The following is an 18031-nucleotide window of genomic DNA, read 5'->3' as shown; positions in this document are numbered from 1 at the left end:
CATCTTGAAGGTCTCTATATCTGCCCCGTTAAGTCTCTTGCCCGTCGACGAATGCCAGACATTAATTTCTTGCCTGGCATCAGCGCTACTCCCAACAATATCTCCCCATTGCCTCCCTGGAAGACTTCGGCTGAACCAAATGCCACCCACCAAACTGTGTACCCATCTGATTTCTGTGCCAATGAGACTGCTCCCACAACTTCTCAACCCGGATTGCAACCTTGCATTAGCCTTCACCAGGCAATCGATTTCAAGTCTAACGTCAAATCACAAATCACATTTCGTTAGACGACTTCCGTCCACCCTAGCAAAGAGACAAATGCTTGCAGTGCTATAGCTCAGCTTTACCCCTCGCAACCTCCATTTCAGGGAACCTGCATCGTCCTACTACGTTTCGTCCACTATATGCTGTGAAGCTCCATCACTCTATCGCAATACCCTACATTAAAGTGTTGCTACATGCCCTTGAACATTGGGCCAATGATGCGGAAGAGGATGTCGGTGGTCATCTGATAATGTGATTTCTTTCAATGGATATTTTGGTGCAGGCAGCAAAAATTTCTGTGTCAATGTATCTTCAGACGGAAACAAGCATCCGACCTCCAGCAGAAAACAAGAACCAGGGCTTGAACAACTAACATACCATCGTTATCTGATCGCCCACGGAACATCGCCCCGGCTATTATGAGGGTAAACCCGTGACCCACGTCGTCCGTCGTCCCCTGCATATATGGATGCGGACCGGTAGTTTCGCCACTATATTTCTCGATGGCCGAAGCAACAGGAAGACGACTACTGCCGAACCATTTCTCCTTCCCCCGCTCCACCCATCCTGCCATGAGTCGGTTGTATTCGGACGAGCTTTGTGCACTTTGGGAAACCAGCGGACAATGGCTATTGCTGCTGCTGCTGCTATAATGTCCATATTCACCGACGGCAATCGCTTGTAATATCGCTTTTATAAAGCAGATCTTAGCTAGGTTTTGTTTCTTGGGTGAAATAGGTAGGTAGGTAGGTAATATGAATCCTACATACGGTCAATCACAACAATGCGATGTCATTCTAAGGATGATAAAAGAAGACTCAGTAAGTTTAACAAATAACCAGTCCATTCCCGCAACCCCACTGAGATCTACGACTGCTGTGAAAATCTTCTATCACATGGGCCAAGGAGAAAGAAAACCTTGAGAAGAAGCGCAAATAGTCGACAAAAATTCCGAGTCAAATAACAAAAAAAAAATTTAAAAAAAAAAAAAAAAAAAAAATGTTAAACGCCAGCCAGATGCCCAACGGCCATTCATCATAGGGGTAGATCGACATAAGGTCGCGAAAAGGAAAAAGCGGAACTTCACGTGCAACAAGATATTTTTCTTTTTCTAGGACAAAAAGAAGAATAGAGACAGAGGGATTTAAAAAAAAAGAATAAAAGAAAGGATACCGCATGTTATGTCATTAAATCCCGTTTCCAGTCCTTCTCTCGTTATTTCAATCGAACTACTAACTTCTATCCGTTATCATCTCTTTCTCGATTATACTTATTTGGCGACAGCCGCACTATTACGAGAAGTGGAATTAGTAAATTTATATATTATACGAAATACAGAAAAGAATCAAAACTACTTACCTCAACACTTGCGTTCTGAAAAATGCACCCTTGGTTCTCTCGATGACTTGCTGATATACTGACTGGGGTGGATGGTTCATAAGAACAGTCCCTTCTTTGTAGTCGATTTTCGCATCGACACGAGTGTCACGGATAAGGTTGACAATCCACTTCTCGCCTTCGTCTTGGTTCAGACCAAGTCGGGTAGATAGATCCCTACAAATTCGCTGTTAGTTTGGTGTACATATTTCTTGGAGGAAAAAAAACAAAACATACTTTATATCGATACGCTGGTGAATCTTGCAGTAGCTCTCCGAGATCAAATGTCTTGCCGCATCGACAAATGCATCTGCCGCGGCAACGAGGAAGAAATCATTCCTCAGAATCTCCTCCGCCTCGCCCAGCTTCTGCTGAGCCCCTTCGAAATCGAAATCGATGTACAACGCCTTAATGAAGTCTACGATGGGATCTTGATATTCATATTGCTCTTGTCGTACCACGCGAATAAGGTCTTTCAATTGCTTTTGATACAGTGATGTATTCTTATGGGCACGGCTGCGGCTGGTGATAACTGCAGCAGCAAGATATCGAAGAATCCATGGGCAAGCGGTTTGGATCGTGTTGATGTAGGCCGGGGAGAAGAAAAGATCGGTCAGAGTGTCACGGGCAGGGTCGTGGTTAAAGAAGGGGAAGAGGGACCAGTGGATCAGCCAGGTGCGGTGCTGGAGCTGGGCGAGCGGGTTGTTGAACAGGCGGGTATCGATTGATTCCTTTACTTTTTGGACTTCCTCCATCGCAGCCTCCCAGTTAGTGGTCAGGATTTCCGAGGCAAGCTTGCCCCACGTAGCAAACGCAACCTTGTCGTTATCAGTAGACAGGACACGGAACTGGTAAAGCAGCTCAGCAGCGTTTGCGTAGCTACCACAGCTATATTGAAACCGGCCATAGTCGTAAAGAATATTAACCATATCCATCGTCACACCATGTTGTTCCTCAAGAAATTTCAAGTTCGCGGCCTTGTCGTTTCGTAGATTGCTGACCACATTATCGTCCTGCAAAAGCTCTGTGATTTTGCTGCTGTCCTCAACGTATTGCTGCAATTTCTTTACAACTTCTTCCCGCTTCTTGACGAATTCCTCAGGCATTGTCTCGGAGTTGTTGATTTCCTGCCACAGGTTCGCGACGTAGTCTGTCATGTTTGTCTGCTTCAGAAGCTCATATTTTGCCTTGGTTAACTCGTCGACTTGTTCATCTCCTTCCTCCTGGCCAGATGCAAACTCGAGCAAGGGGAAAACGAGGTGACGATCGAGGTAGGGCATGAGTTTTGGGAGAAGATCATATTCTTTGGCGATCTCCTCGGGGGTCTTTGCGGAACGCGATGCGGCACCCTTCAGCAGGGTGTCAGCAGACGGGGGTGTCTTGTCTGTCATGGTGAAATAGCGGCTGCAGCGGTGGAATGGGATATAGGGTGTCTGGCTGATGCGTTCGGGAGCTTTGCGAAACTGTTCAAAATGGAAGTTCAAAATGTAGTGGGAGCCGCAAAAAGTTCGCACTAGGCCGAATAAAGATAGTGCAGTGTCTGGCTTCAAGCTTGGATAAAAAAACCGACGTCAAATTGATATCACGACCACAACACGCGGGGAACAATCGGAAGACGATTCCTGTCAACAGCTGAAGGCTATCAAACTGTAACGATAGCCTCGTTCCTCAGCTCTATACCTCTCTACTTAGTGTCTAATTCGTTAACCCCAGCCCTTAACCTCAACAACTTCTGTCCGTTGGTTCTAAGCTTTTAACATGGCCGCTCTCCTCCCTTCATCACCCGTCTCGTCGGTGCTTCGCCGACAATACTCAATGCTCTCTTTATTCCTTAGATCAAATTCATCTAGCAAGCCGTCATTTTCGTCGCTATCACAACGTCTGCCACGGACTCGGACATGTAGATCGCGTAAATTTACCCTTTCCTTTCCCTTCTACTCTAGCAACGCTATCCATCGCACCCATAGTGGATAGACGGATCGCTTGGTTGACAATTACATTCTATTTTTTCAAAATAAAATATCTAACCTTCCCTAGAATCCCTAAACCGCCCGTTCGTATCCTTCACCACACAAGCTCGTCACATCACTACCAGAATAACTCGACCATTCACACAATCCAACTCCACAAAGGCAAACAAATCGACACCCACAACCACACAGCCTGCTCCGGTCCATCCTCCTCTTCCCCTCACGAACCTCCCCTACTTCATCCGTCGCACTCCTTCAAACCAATTGCCTGTCTACCTAGTGACAAAAGCTGGTGGGACGAAGCAGGAGACGAAGATCCAGAAAACCGAGGGAGATGTTGATGCGCTATGTTCGGATTTGGCGAAGACTCTAGGGATAGAGCCGAATTCCAAAGATATATATATCAATCGATTAAATGGACATGTAATTGTTAAGGTGTGTATTTGTGTTTGTGTGCACTCACCCTTTCTTCAGTTATCCCGTCATTTGCCCAAAACGAGAAAAAGAAAAAGGGAAAAAGAGGAGGAAAAGAGAAAAATAAACTCCAAAACCCTCAATACTATAAGATTATACAAAGGGGGAACATTAATTTAACTGGTGTCCACGGAATAACACAAAATCCAACCTGTAAAAGCACTAACAAAAACCTGGAAACCAATTTAGGGCTGGCGGAAACCGGAAATCCAACAATTCTTATTAGATCGAAAATTCTAATAGGAGGAAAGAAGAACAACGGGAGGAGTTAGCCCGGGGGCGGGGGGATATCGAAAGACCGAACAAGTATTTCTATATTCCGACGACACAGCTCCCAACTCCCTATTTGTATATATTCCGTCCCTCCCACTCGTATCGCACGAGTTTAAGCACAATACAACTCACCTTGAAAAAATAGAAATGGAAAGGAAAAAGAAAAGGGGGGTAGAAAGGACACGTCCCTACCAATCATTGATAAACGACGAAGAGGGGTGGAATGTATGTGTTTGCTTGCGCAGGGACGTAAAAAATTTTGCGATACCATTTTCTTTTTTCTTTTCTTCTCCTTCGTGCTTCTTCTTCTTCTTTTTTTTTTTTTTTTTTTTTTTTTTTTTTTTTTTTTTTTGGGTCAGTCTGAGTTATTCAGGAGGGGGTGGAACGTATCAATTGACACCGCTCTTCTTTGCACTCTTGGTTCTCGTTCTCGTTCTCGTTCTCGTTCTCGTTCTTGTTCCCTCAGACTAAGTTCCCTGCGGAGCTTATCTCAAAATTACCGTTACCTTCATCACCATCATCAATCATATCATCAAAACATTCCATTCCATTCCATTTCCATTTCTTACTCGTTGTTTCTCCAGAAGAGTTCCCATTTCCATTTCCCATTTCCATTTCAGCTTATTTTGCTTACGCGCGTCTCGTTCGTAAACATTGCACATGTCCTGTACATACTAATACTATATTTTTGTATATTTTCTCACGTCATGTATTCACCCCCTCCTTCTCACTATGTTGTCACACGTACAGTGACATTTTTTACGAAGCTGTTCCAAGCAGCAGACGACGATGTAGATGGGTAGGTAGGCAGATAGGTACGCAGATAGGTACGCAGATAGGTAGGTAGGTAGGTAGGTAGGTGTGGTATCAATTCGCCATTGCACAGAACCAGCACGACACAAGAAGAAGAAAAAAGGAAAAGGAAAAAGAAAAAGGAAAGGAATGTCGATTCTTTCATGGTAAACGTCATTCCTTTAACAATGAGGATATAATAGTGAGTTATCAATCAAGTGCTTTAACATTCAATGGATCCATCCAGCACCTAGCCAATCTAGCTAGCTACAGTAGCTACCGGTGAACGAGAATAGAACAGCCCATTTTCTTTTTCGAAATGAATTTAAAGTAAATTGAAAATTAAAAGTAAAAGCAAATGCAACGAGAAGATAAGATAGATAAAATCCCCTGCACAGTAAGAAACATATACCACCAGTCGTATACACACGTGTGCGTAGATAGACAAGGCCAAAAATGAACATGAGAAGGATACATACAAGACAAAAAATTGAAGACGAAGATGATATATGTAGGATAGCTAGCTAGATACACAATAAAAAACCAAACCAATCAATCAATCCCTCACTCACTCACGACAAAAACGAAAATGAAAAATACAGTGGAAAATATAAAAACACTCAAGATTGAGAGGGGGAGACAGAGAGACAGTGACAGATGACGAAGGACGAAAAAAAGAAGAAAGAAAAAGGCGAAAAAAGAAGGAAAGAGGGGAAATAAACGGAGAAAGGATTCGTCGACAACCCCAATTTGCCCCCTGTACTCTGCATTCGCATTGAATTGCGTTGCACATCCGCCCATTCCGTCCTGTTGAGAATACCTCCTCCTTCACACAAAATACAGATAAGGATAAAGATAAGGATAAAAGTATATATATATATTGACGCCCCATTCCAACCCAGCCAAGCCCGGCTGAACAAAAAAATACAAAAGTGAATAAAAATTAATAGCAAAGGCATAATGCAAAAAGGAAGAACAGACCAAGGTAAATCTCAACCTCCCAACCCCGCATATTCACAAAGCTGCCTCACAACATTTGGGTCAATATTTGGCGTCAAAAGTGCGCCGAGCAAATTCTCCTTCTTCGGCAACACTCCCAACGGAACTTCACCCTCTTTACTCCCATTTCCACTTCCACTTCCACTCCCTCCCGCATTATTATTACCGCCACCGCTAGTAGAATCCGCCATCCTCGACTTCCGCGCAAGGCGCACAAGGGTCGCTAGTGCCCGCGACGTGATGGACCCATAGCCATGGAATTCCACCTCCGCAGCCCGGGCGCCTGGGTGGCTACCGTGCCGGTGCGACACTGCCGTTGCTGACGACGCGGTCACCGAAGAAGCGGAGGCGTTCCCTGCTGTGCGATCTATGCTCAGGAGACAGGCGAGGCGGAGCAGGCTGGTGGCAAAGCCATCGGTCGATTCGAGCCAGGAGCGCGCGATGGTGTTATCTGCGAAGCCGGAGAGGATCTCTGCGGCGAGCATGCCCTGCATGAGTAGTGGTTTGCGGGCGTCGACTAGGCCAACGATGTTTCCTCGCATGTGCTTTGGGATGGCGGCGATGGAGAGGCCCAAGGTTCGTGTGAGGAGTTCATAGGGGGGTGATGAGGCGCAGTCCTGAGCGAAGATGGCTTTGTAGTAGGTGCGATTTGGGTCGTCTCGCGCAAGTAGTTTGGCTAAGCTGTCTACAGCGGCAGGCAAATATTTGTGTATGCTTGGGTTGTATGGCGTGAACATAATAGTGTTATTACCGAAAGAGGTTGGGACAGGAGTCGGGGCAAAGGATAAAAGGAAATGTAATAAACAGAGTGCTTCGTCCTTTCCAGGAAGTTGAATAGAATGAGACAGATTGCTGAGGTAAATGACGGCGTCTTTCATGAAATCCAGGGTATTTTGGTGAGTTCGTAACAACATGTTTCTTGTTCCTAAATACCGTATTATCGTCGATATAAATCGGACGACAAAGGGCATACCCAGCGAAGCCAGGTTCGATTCAGCGAAGGAGAAGTTTCGTATGATGGTGGTGATACAGATGAGCCGGTCCACGGCGCGATCGAGTTCATAATCTAGGCTGCCAAACTCTGGTACATCCAGCAAAGCTTCCATCTCTTGCCGACAGCCTCGGAAAACCTCTTCATACGACGGAAAGAGCATAACATCGGAAACTTCAGCCGCGTTCTCCGCAAGAAGCTCTGCTTGTTCCTCAGCGCACTCGACCAGTGCTTCAACGAGGTCTTCGCAATTATCGAGTGAAACCTGTATCGATCGTTCATTAGACATCTCCGTCAAGGTGTCCAACGCCATGCGCATCTCGGCGTGAATGCCCGATTTAATGCTCATGGTCAGAGCGTGAATATCGATTACCCCAAGTTCCAAAAAACTAGGTACATTAGGTTTCAATCGTATAATTTCTTCGCCTAGTTGGAACATTTCGTCCACAATAATAGGCCCATGATATTGGCTTTCAGGAAACACAGCAGGTTTGAACGTGTCTTCTATAGGTCGTCGCCAAGATGTGCTCGTCAGCTCCTCACCCGCCATACCGCCGCTGCCAGATTGTGATTTTGTTACAACGGGACTGGGTTTTTTCTCCGCTTGGATAGGGGATGCTGAAAACTGGGCAACCCGTCCATTAGGAGACATCGACTCTGGTGGCCGGGACAAACTCGATCGTTGCTGATGGCTAGTATGCTTCTGCTGTTGGGATTTAGATTGTGACGGAGTCGCGAAGCCATTTACCGGTATAGGAGGGGCGTGGTTATGCGATTGTACTTGCTGGTTCTGAGCCGAGACCGGGGAGAATTGTTGGGGCATGGGCATGTCGAACGAATGGTTGCCCATGGGCTTGGCGGGTGACACTTGAGGGTTAATGCCGAGAGGGCCTTCTAGAGGATCCCGCTGGGAACTACCGTGCATCTGATCTGTGAATTGCTTCTGCTGCGAACTTAACCACGCTTGTTCATATTGCGCGAGGGAGTTCATGTAGTGTTCACGGATCTCCTGCGCTGCTGTTGGATACTGCATGGCGGGAAACTGAAGTTGTTGGTCCACACAGGCCACAAGTTTGTCGCAATAATCTTTTTTTGAGCCACCCATCTTCATGACAGTCGCATATAGCTGCATCAGATTGAGAGGTCGTCCACTGACGACGGGGGTCAGGTTGACTTGAGGGTGGCCCCGTGACATCCAGAACCGTTGAAGGACCTGTAGAAACCCTTCTTGACTCGTAGGTTTAGCCATATTTTGCTGTATTTGTCGCATGGTCGCCATATGGGGATGTTGCATAGGGGTCTGCCCCGTTCCACCAGGGCCAATTGGACGCCCCACTGAAACAGGAGTGGCAACTGCCTGCATCTGGCGCGCTTGGTTTTGGAGCCGAATTTGATAAGGCCGCTGTTTCGAAGACATTTGCTGTTGCTGTTGTGGTGGTGGTTGTTGCTGCTGCTGTTGCTGTGGCTGATGAGGAAATCCTTGCGGGAGATGGGAAGCACCGCTTTGGTTGAATTGCGCTTGCATCGCAGGATGAATGCCAGCGGAAGTCATTGCAGGTGATGGCGAGAAATGGGATCCGACAACCTGGCCATAAGGTTGGCCTGGGGGGAAGGGGCTGTTCTGTGGAGTATTGACGCGACTGCCATGATCAGAGTGTGAAGGAGAAATTTGTGGGCCAACATGGATTCCAGCGGGCGAAAACGGACTAGGAGACGCAGTTTGCACCCGTTGCACAGCTTGCTGATCAAATTCCGGGAGTATAGGGGATGGGCTCGCATTAGCCGAGCTTCCCGGTTGTAGGTGCTGGTAAGGAGTTGGCGCATGCTGCGGCTGAGGAAATTGCGATGCTCCATTTATCTGTTGGCCCTGATAACCCGGATATGGCACTTGAGGGGTGTGCGAACGAGAATTAGGCAAACCACCAGGGGCAAGCCTAGGAGACATGGACATCCCATCATCGGGACGCTGTCGTTTAGAAGGGATCACTGAGTTGGGGTTGTGGAAGCCGGGCGACATAGTCGGGGGGCCGCCATTATTGAACATGCGCTGGAACTGGGCAGGATCGGCAGAGGTAGGTGATTGATGAAGGAAGGCCATCGATGGGTCGATGGTCGGGTTATTAGTGAAAGCGCCATTGTCGTGGTTAGTTATGTTCGCAGTCGCGGCGTCGGAGAGCCAGGCATTCATGGCGTGTAAATTCTAGCTACCCATCCGTCTTAAAAACAGCCATGAGGTGTCAGCAAAGCTCAGCAACAATCGGGACCAATACAGTAATCGCATGGCAACGCGACAGGAAATAGCATCCAGGAATAAAAACTCTAGGTTAGGCGAAGCCGGGGTTGGTAGCCAGGGGCAAGTAAGGCCAAAAAAAAGGTGAAGAAGAAAGAAAGAAGTCAGATAATAAAAGTGAAAAGGGAAAAAAACGCTAATACAAATGGACGCGTTCACTAGGCGGGAGAGGGAGACAAAAGGAAGAATAGCCATATCACAGCATCAAGAGGTTTGTGGGATGAAAACGAGCCGCGAACCCACGAGACACCGCAGCCACAGCGATGAAAAGTCGTAGAATATTATGATGTGGCGTGGCATGGAGCAGATATTTGGGATGATTATAATTGATGTGGACCATGGGAAAGCAAAGGATAAAACTAGGGCAAAGCAAAAAATAATAATAAACGACAATCAAAAAGGAGCTGCAAGAAATATTTAGCATCGGATATGAAAGCAAGAACGTACCTGACACGATCGATTCTACCGGGCTACGGCAAAGCCAAGGAAGATTGAGCAAGAGTGTGCGTGTATGCGTGCGAGTGGAGGGAGGTATGGAATGCTTCTTTTCCTTGTTGGGGGGGGAAATGTGAATGTGCGTGTTCTGGCTGTTCGTCTCTTCGTTCGCCGGCGCAGGACAACAGAAAGCGGGCTCTCGCGCTTCTTCCCCGGGCTCGCAGGCGCAGGTTCTGGTCGGTCAGTGAGTGCCAGGCAAGGCCGTCGCGGGTTCGACTAAACTCAACCGACTGTTTTCGTTCGCTGGACAGAAGGGACACCAAGGGCACGCCGGGTTGCCGAAAGGAGAAGGCGGTGAGATGGTAAGAAGGATATCACGTGGACGACGGCATAACCCGATTGGGAATGTGGTGACTAATCAGCAATGGGCCATGTGACCTTTGTTTGATGAGTAAGCGGGAAAGTGCGAACGCGCAGAATTAATACTGATGGGGGTGGGAATTTTGGAGAGCAGGACAGGCCAGGAAGGAAGGGGAGAAGGGGGGAATGGGGGCAAAAGGAAAAAGGACGGCAAAGGACAGCAAAGGATAGCGACGAGAATAGTATGCAGTATACAGTATACAGTATACAGTACGGAGTATACAGTAGTATGCATACATATTGTAACTAACAGCGGTGGGAGGCTGCTGTTGATCATTGGGGATAGGGCTGAGGATGAATCGGGTGATACCCATAATGACGACAGTAATACATAGACTATGAGGGGAATTTGGGAAATTATAGTTTGAGGAGTCAAACGCACACACAAGACAGGAACTGGGAACTGGGATCTAGAGAGGCTGCTGTGAGTGTGTGTGTGTGTGTGCGTGTGCGTGTCTATGGCACCCAAAATTAGCCGCCCAGAGAGTGGACGACAAGAAGAGAAATAACGGTAGCATGGGCAGAAATAGGGGAACAAAGGGGAAAAAGGGGCATAAGAAAATATGTATCATCATAGGACGTCATCATACCTAGGAAGTATTATTATTTTTACGGGCAAAGAGTTAAAACGAAGCTTTATGGATGTCTTTCCCGGGCGGATGGAGAGCGAGCGTTAGAATAGCCGGCGAAAGAGGCGAGGCGGGTGTGGCCTAGTATTATTTAATTATTATTATGGGTTAATTTAAATCCAACAATCCCTATCATTGGGGGGGGGAGGGGGTAGTGTTTGGCATGAAGGTGCCCAGGAACGGTCAGTAGTAATAATAATAAGTCCCGGGATGGGAACAAATTCGAACCAGGTAAAGAGGCGTCGGAGCACGGCCGTAAGAGTTAAAGAGACTTACTTGCCTGAGGGGGTAAATCAATCGCTGCTGCTGCAGGCCGGGAAGATCGGGTCAGGCCAGAGCTTGTCAGGGTCGACAGCCTGGTTGGCGGGAACTTGGAAGGGGAAGCGAAGCGCCAAAGATCAGAGGGAGACGAGGCAACGCTGGCAGCGAAGGTGACGGTGACGGGTGACGGTGACGGTGATGACTGACTGACAGACAGACAGACAGACGGACGGACGGACAACTCAGACTCTGACTCTGACTCTGGAGACAGTGGAAGAGGAAACGAGCCGCCTTCCAAGGTTGGTTTGGGTCACTTGGGTGCGCCTGCTGGATCCCTGGGGAAATGCCCAGCCGAGGCTAGCCCGGTGGCGCCTGGTGGCTGCGAATGGCGGCCAATCAGCGTCGCGATGGCCCCTTCGCCTAGGCCTCTTTGGGCATGGCCGCATTGGTGCTGTTGCAAGTCGGTTGTGCATCCTCCCACAAGTCTGCGCATCAAAATTGGATTGGGAGAGAGTTAAAGACAGCAGCAACGAATATAACGGGAATAGTTGATATCAATGGTTGATATGAGAAGAACAGGAGTTAGTTCGCTAGTCAGTCAGTCAGTCAGTCAGTCAGTCAGTCAGTCAATATAATTGGGGTCCAGCATGATGTAGCAGCAGGTAGCAGCAAGGGAACCCGGTTGTCATAATATATATTAGCTTATTGACCATGATGATATGATCTCGACAATGGTCGGGAGCCTTCGGTGCAGAGTTCACAAACGCCCCAGCCAGGCCCGTGGTTATACCCACTTCGTTGCCAGATCGTTCAGCCATACTCAGGTTCTTCATTACCCCGTCATTACTCGTAATATAATGGGAAGAAAAGAAATGGGAAGTAATTGGAAAGTCTGTCAATCAGTCAGTCCATCGCGTCCAAAAGCTGCAATTTATCATTCAGCTTCCAACTCGCAAAAAGTGCCAGCAGATCTCCTTTCCATTTCTTTCTTTCCATTTTTTTTTTTCCCTCTCTTCTTTCCAGAGATATGTTGATTGATATCGCGAGATCTTCTGGGGGAAGCTAAGCGAGCATTGTCCCGGAATTCTAGCTCGAGAGGGAAGGGCTGGTTGTCTTTTAAGGGAATAAGCAGTGGAGTCCTGTGTGACAGCAAGTCGAGGAAGTGAAGATATTATCAGTAATGTATTGCAGCGGTCGCGATGAGTTGGGGGGGGGGGGGAAACATTAAATATATATGGATGTAACCAGTAATTTTTGTCCAGATGCTACAAACAATGGAGAGGAGAAGGAAAGAAAGAAGAAGCCGACGAAGCGGAAGCGGAAAGCAACAATAAGAATATAAATAATTACTAAAACTGGAGGGAAGTGGCGGGCACCTCCTGCGCCTTTTATACGTATCCCTATTTATCTATATAGTATGTATTCCGAAATGTACTACTGGATAATCATTATCGAGACTTTGGTGGATTTGCTGCGCGTTATTGGCCTTCCCCAGAGTCAATCATTGTTGGAAAAACTCTATTTGCTTATTCCTCGGATGTTCTCCAGCTGCGCCGGGTAGTTTTATCCCCCCTGCTGGAATCTTCCCCTCCCCCCCCTCCCCCCCCCCCACAAGGTATTGTATAAAGGGCCCGAGGGTGAAGATATCGCTGAGACTACTATTATCATTGCTATTTACGAGAGGGACAAATAATACCGGGGGCAGGCTGCCCCTTGCATCCCCGTTATGGGGGTAGCAAATGGACCTTCAAATAAGTTTTGGGGCAGAACAGAGCGCAGCAATCAAAGATAATAGAGATATTCCTCTTCCATCAAATTTGTATAGATTAAGTCATGCTTAACGCACTGATATAACATAAAGAGAACGAAGCGAACCCATTTAAATCCACTATCAGAATACAAAGTTAAATCCCATCACATTTAAGCATTTAAATAAATACTCTGCTGCAAGTCGCAACTACTATTTGATTAATAGAATATATAGTTGGTATCATTGAGAGTTATGTTCAACGGGTTTTAAGTATACCAAGAACACAACAGATTGAGATTTGTTTATGGAATGTCATTAAACACTCAAAAGAACTTTAAAGAAAAGAGGAAGAGATCCTAGTCAATATCAATTAAAATCATGAGATGGAAGGTTGGTTTGTCGTAACTACTCTCAGTTAACGCATCAAACCCCCAGTTATGTGAGAAGGCATTTATCTTACTTTGTCGAATCCCAAAAAACCTTGTTCCATTTTGATATTATCTTATCGGCAAAAACCATAACTAACAGTTCCCCTCGAATCCTTGAGTATTTTCAACAACATATAAACGATATTATTTACCCCGTTCCTACTAATATCAGCTCTAATCTAGGTGTCGTATATGGGTGGCAGGATAGGATAGCTGGGCGCCAGATGGACCTATCATAATCCCATATCTCGAATCTCGATACATATAAAAACACCCGTCATGGGGTATGAATGTACAGTATAAATTAACTCGTCTCAGAGCAAATGGCAGCGGCACCAAGCCCCTCAAACCCTTCCTGTACTACTTTGCGGCCCGCAAGATGATTCGCGAAATCCATGGCCCGCAGAAGACTGAAATCATCGTCGCCGTCAGATTCAGGGCGACGGATGAAGTGGTGCAGCATTCCCGCTATGAAGGTGTCGCCTGCCCCGATCGTACTGTTGTTTTAATTTTGCGGGTTTAATGGGTTAGTAATAAAGGTAATATGCTGTCTTCTCTCTACTATCCTCCCCCGTGTTTTATTATTTCCTTTTCAAGGAGGCACAAAACCACACATAGGAAAGGATATTTCGCATACTCAACCACGGGACGTTGCGTGTCTATATACGCCGGCGAATGGATATATTCCATGCTGCCCCTGTGCAAGCATGCTGCGCCACGCTCGCCCCACGTGCAACATAATATCGACCTTAAAAAATCTGTTAGATACAACCAATGTAAGGGTGAGATGGAGTGAATCTTAATATGTCGGGAGGCTTAGGAATTAAAAAAAAAAAAGGACATACGCTCGGGGCGTTAGAGGCGATTGTGCTCGTAGAAAATCCTCGAGTGACCCGTAGCCGTTTGCCTAGAAAGGAGGCCTGTGAGCAGAACGGTTTTATTGTATTTGTTTATTTTTTTTGGCCCCTGTGTCACAGTAGATAAGAGTGTTTTGTTTTGCTGTACCTGCGCCCAACTTTTCGAGTAGAAAACCACGTCTGCTACCGCAGCGAGGTCCTGGAGACCCTCCCGACCCGGTTTTTCGACCTCGACGCTGACTTTGTCACCGGGGAAGCTCTGGCGGAGGTACTGTATGCATTTCCGCGTGACGGCTGGTATGCGGCCCTGGAGAAAGTGGTTAGGATATCGCTACATATATGGCACAAAATAAAACAAAAAGAGAAAGAAAGAAAGAAAATATACACGCCTCAAAGTGAAACCATCTAGGACAACAAGCAGTGGCCGCCAACCTCTCCGCAATCTCCACAAACTCCGATACTGTCATTTCTGGCAAATTATTATAGTTTACAATAGTCCTGCTGCCTGTAGAAGCACTCTTAATGATATAGCTTGACGCCGCGTCGCTGCATTGTTCACGGTAGATGCAGTGTTGGAGATCGACTCGAGAACCTGGACCGAAGGATGCTTCGAGCTCCCTGGTGGCCGGCGACGATCTCGCAGGTAGTACTGCAATGGCACATAGCGGGGAGGTGGTATTCTGCTGCTGTCTGTCCGATAATATCTGAGCAGCGCTGGCAGTATTTGGAGTATTCGTGTCTTTTGAGGAACCACATTCGAGTAGCTGCTGGAGAACTTCGAGTGTGTTCAGAGTGTTTCCGCCCCGTCGTCGGGAGATGCGTGATGCGCGGAGTTTTTCGTCTTCTCCTGGATAGTGGTCTACGCTATGTGGAAATGTTAGTATTGGGGTTTAATAACCCCCTCCCTCTCTCGCCCTCTCTTGATATATTCACATATATTTCTCACGTTAGGATTGTATCAAGATAGCAGGCTCCGATTGTTACAAGATTCCTCATCATGTGTGGTGAGGGGTGCGTAAGCTTTGATATTAGGCTTTTATACTTGGATCGATGTCTAGAATCGTGCCGTTGCAACAAGTCCTGCTATATCGACTGTGAGATGCAAGGACAGATGGGTGTATACGATATCATTTACATACGTTGAGGCGGTTATATTATGTTATCTCGAAAGAGTGGTGGATTTAGAACCCCGTATGCTAGACCAGATCCGTTTCGACAGAAAGAAGTTGGAGACTGTGAGATTTCGAAAGCCCTAATCATTTTCAAATTACACTAGTATTCAAGCTATTATTTATCACATCCCATCAAGCTTAATCTCCTGGACGAGATAACTCCCAAATGTGGATGAGGTTATGAACTTCACGTGATAATCTTGGCGCTGTGTCGCCTTGTGCAATTTGCAGTTCCAGCTCGACTTGTCTGGAGCAAGCTCAATGAACAACTGCAACCTATTCCGTACCGCTCTTGTACCCATATCTTCCCCCTCCGCACGAGATTTTTAGCTGAGCTATCTTCGGAATAAGTCCTCATATTCACCGTTGACATCTCCTTTGCGTCTTCTGTATTGAAATCCAGTAGCTATGGGAGACGTCGTGGTTGCGAGCTCAGCGGCCCTTGCGCCGCCGTACAAAAGGACCACACCTGCACACGCGACCCCGAATATCGATCCTCTGGAAGGAGTTGGAAATGACTATGGAGATGACTATACTACGCTCAAGAGATTACAACGACACCTAGAGTATGTGCGGATTTGTTTGCGTCGTGCATGTTGACTACGGACTAACATTCGTTACTCAGGTATTTAAACCTTCAAGAGGAATATATCAAGGACGAGCAGAGGTATGATATCTCCAACACTCAAGAAATACTTCATTATCTAATGTCTTCCCAGGAGCTTGAAGCGGGAACTTGTTCGAGCCCAAGAAGAAATTAAACGCATCCAAAGTGTTCCCCTTGTCATAGGCCAGTTCATGGAGGCTATCGACCAAAAGTAAGAGGTTCAAACAACAAAGGGTTTTGCGTGTGTCGCTCCTCGTGCTAGATATACTAACGATCGTCGCCTTATTACAGCACCGGTATAGTACAATCGTCAACAGGCTCGAATTATGTCGTCCGCATACTATCTACACTTGACCGCGAACTGTTGAAGCCTTCCTCATCCGTCGCTCTACATCGCCATTCCAACTCCCTCGTCGACATACTTCCACCTGAAGCTGATTCTTCCATTGCTATGCTTGGCATTGACGAAAAGCCAGACGTGACATATGCGGACGTGGGAGGACTGGATATGCAGAAACAGGAGATTAGAGAAGCCGTCGAACTACCGCTAACGCATTTCGATTTATACAAACAAATTGGTATTATAACATACTTGGCGTGATTGATTGTCTAGGTTTTCGGCAGCTAACCAAAAGCTCCTATAGGAATCGACCCTCCGCGCGGTGTGCTTCTATATGGACCACCCGGAACCGGCAAAACCATGCTTGTCAAGGCGGTAGCCAACGGCACAACAGCCAACTTCATCCGAGTTGTCGGATCCGAGTTCGTTCAAAAGTACCTAGGCGAAGGTCCTCGAATGGTCCGCGATGTTTTCCGCATGGCCCGCGAAAATGCCCCAGCCATCATCTTCATCGACGAAATCGATGCCATCGCTACAAAGCGATTCGACGCTCAAACAGGTGCTGATCGCGAGGTGCAACGTATCTTGCTGGAATTGCTCAATCAAATGGACGGCTTCGATCAGACAAGCAACGTAAAAGTCATCATGGCGACCAACCGCGCCGACACGCTGGATCCTGCACTGCTGCGGCCTGGTCGTCTCGATCGCAAGATTGAATTCCCCTCGCTGCGCGATCGACGAGAGCGCCGGTTGATTTTCACCACCATTGCTTCCAAGATGTCTCTGTCGCCGGAGGTAGATCTGGACTCGTTGATTGTTCGGAATGATCCGCTATCGGGCGCTGTCATTGCCGCCATCATGCAGGAAGCTGGCCTGCGAGCAGTTCGCAAGAACAGATACAATATCATCCAGTCGGACTTGGAAGACGCTTATTCGAGCCAAGTCAAGGGAGCACAGGATGCTGATAAGTGCGCTCTCCATTCCTTTCTACATAAAGAAAATATCAATCCTTATTACACACTTGTTACTGTTGCTAACATTAACCGGTAGGTTCGACTTCTACCGCTAAACAAAAGAAAAGAAAAAGGGGAAACAACGACCTATGTTTTCTGGGGAGCCACGTACGCATGTTGGACATATTCGTTTTGAAACTTTGCCTTTCCTTCTCTTTATGGATGCAAGAAGGGAAACCCAGAGACTTGTAGGAAGGGAAGGCAAAGCATAACGGGATCACACAACGCCTCACCTCCATGCAATCCGATTATTTAAAATTCAATTCATCCTGCACCAAAGCAACAAGCACTCTCCGTGGTTCTTCCCCACCTTACCTTTTCAAAAGGTCTTTTTTCCTTTTCTTCACCCCACAGAATAGAAGCTGAATGAATGGATATCTAAATCCTACGCCAGTGTAAAATAGAATCTATCTATCTTCATATCGTTAACAATTTCTCTCAACTCGGTCCTAGACTTACTTCCCTAACCTCAAGACATCTCATACAAGATTTGAGATTTGCTTATAGCCAGTCTTATCACTACCAAAATAGTCCCCTCCCCCAATCTTTAAAAGGCAAGGTTTTCCCCAATTCCCCCACAAAAGGAGAAGCAAAGCATACGATTTAACGACCAGTCCAACCCCGACCCCAACCCCAACCCTACCCCAACCCACCAAAGAAAGAAATATATAAGACGTAAAAAAACCCC

The 18031-nt window shown here is 46.8% G+C and overlaps 6 protein-coding genes across 6 annotated transcripts; 3 read left to right on the top strand and 3 right to left on the bottom strand.

Moving 5' to 3' along the window:
* Positions 1 to 1535: 1535 nt before the first annotated feature.
* Positions 1536 to 3033, bottom strand: HCAG_00044 (conserved hypothetical protein; the record flags this gene model as incomplete). The annotated part of the gene is made up of 3 exons (XM_001542948.1): positions 1536 to 1554; positions 1625 to 1819; positions 1880 to 3033. 3 exons carry the CDS (start codon positions 3031 to 3033, stop codon positions 1536 to 1538), a joined length of 1368 nt encoding a protein of 455 aa, XP_001542998.1.
* A 367-nt stretch (positions 3034 to 3400) lies between these two features.
* HCAG_00043 (predicted protein) lies at positions 3401 to 4326 on the top strand (the record flags this gene model as incomplete). Its single annotated transcript, XM_001542947.1, has 3 exons — positions 3401 to 3551; positions 3680 to 4047; positions 4276 to 4326. The coding sequence occupies 3 exons, from the start codon at positions 3401 to 3403 to the stop codon at positions 4324 to 4326; spliced, it is 570 nt and encodes a 189-aa protein (XP_001542997.1).
* Positions 4327 to 6143: 1817 nt separating this feature from the next.
* Positions 6144 to 9329, bottom strand: HCAG_00042 (conserved hypothetical protein; the record flags this gene model as incomplete). Its single annotated transcript, XM_001542946.1, has 2 exons — positions 6144 to 7075; positions 7124 to 9329. The coding sequence occupies 2 exons, from the start codon at positions 9327 to 9329 to the stop codon at positions 6144 to 6146; spliced, it is 3138 nt and encodes a 1045-aa protein (XP_001542996.1).
* Positions 9330 to 11078: 1749 nt separating this feature from the next.
* HCAG_00041 (predicted protein) lies at positions 11079 to 11728 on the top strand (the record flags this gene model as incomplete). The annotated part of the gene is made up of 3 exons (XM_001542945.1): positions 11079 to 11097; positions 11228 to 11365; positions 11394 to 11728. 3 exons carry the CDS (start codon positions 11079 to 11081, stop codon positions 11726 to 11728), a joined length of 492 nt encoding a protein of 163 aa, XP_001542995.1.
* Positions 11729 to 13658: 1930 nt separating this feature from the next.
* HCAG_00040 (predicted protein) lies at positions 13659 to 15207 on the bottom strand (the record flags this gene model as incomplete). The annotated part of the gene is made up of 6 exons (XM_001542944.1): positions 13659 to 13851; positions 13992 to 14102; positions 14200 to 14261; positions 14360 to 14518; positions 14703 to 15075; positions 15158 to 15207. The coding sequence occupies 6 exons, from the start codon at positions 15205 to 15207 to the stop codon at positions 13659 to 13661; spliced, it is 948 nt and encodes a 315-aa protein (XP_001542994.1).
* A 584-nt stretch (positions 15208 to 15791) lies between these two features.
* On the top strand, positions 15792 to 17399 carry HCAG_00039 (26S protease regulatory subunit 6B; the record flags this gene model as incomplete). The annotated part of the gene is made up of 6 exons (XM_001542943.1): positions 15792 to 15949; positions 16009 to 16050; positions 16103 to 16201; positions 16282 to 16568; positions 16635 to 17298; positions 17381 to 17399. The coding sequence occupies 6 exons, from the start codon at positions 15792 to 15794 to the stop codon at positions 17397 to 17399; spliced, it is 1269 nt and encodes a 422-aa protein (XP_001542993.1).
* Between the last annotated feature and the right edge of the window lie 632 nt (positions 17400 to 18031).

This window comes from Histoplasma capsulatum, genomic scaffold (assembly GCF_000149585.1).
Source record: "Histoplasma capsulatum NAm1 scaffold_1 genomic scaffold, whole genome shotgun sequence".
NCBI lineage: Eukaryota > Fungi > Ascomycota > Eurotiomycetes > Onygenales > Ajellomycetaceae > Histoplasma > Histoplasma mississippiense.
Note: the sequence above shows the minus strand (reverse complement) of the source record. Positions and strands in the feature narration are given on the sequence as shown.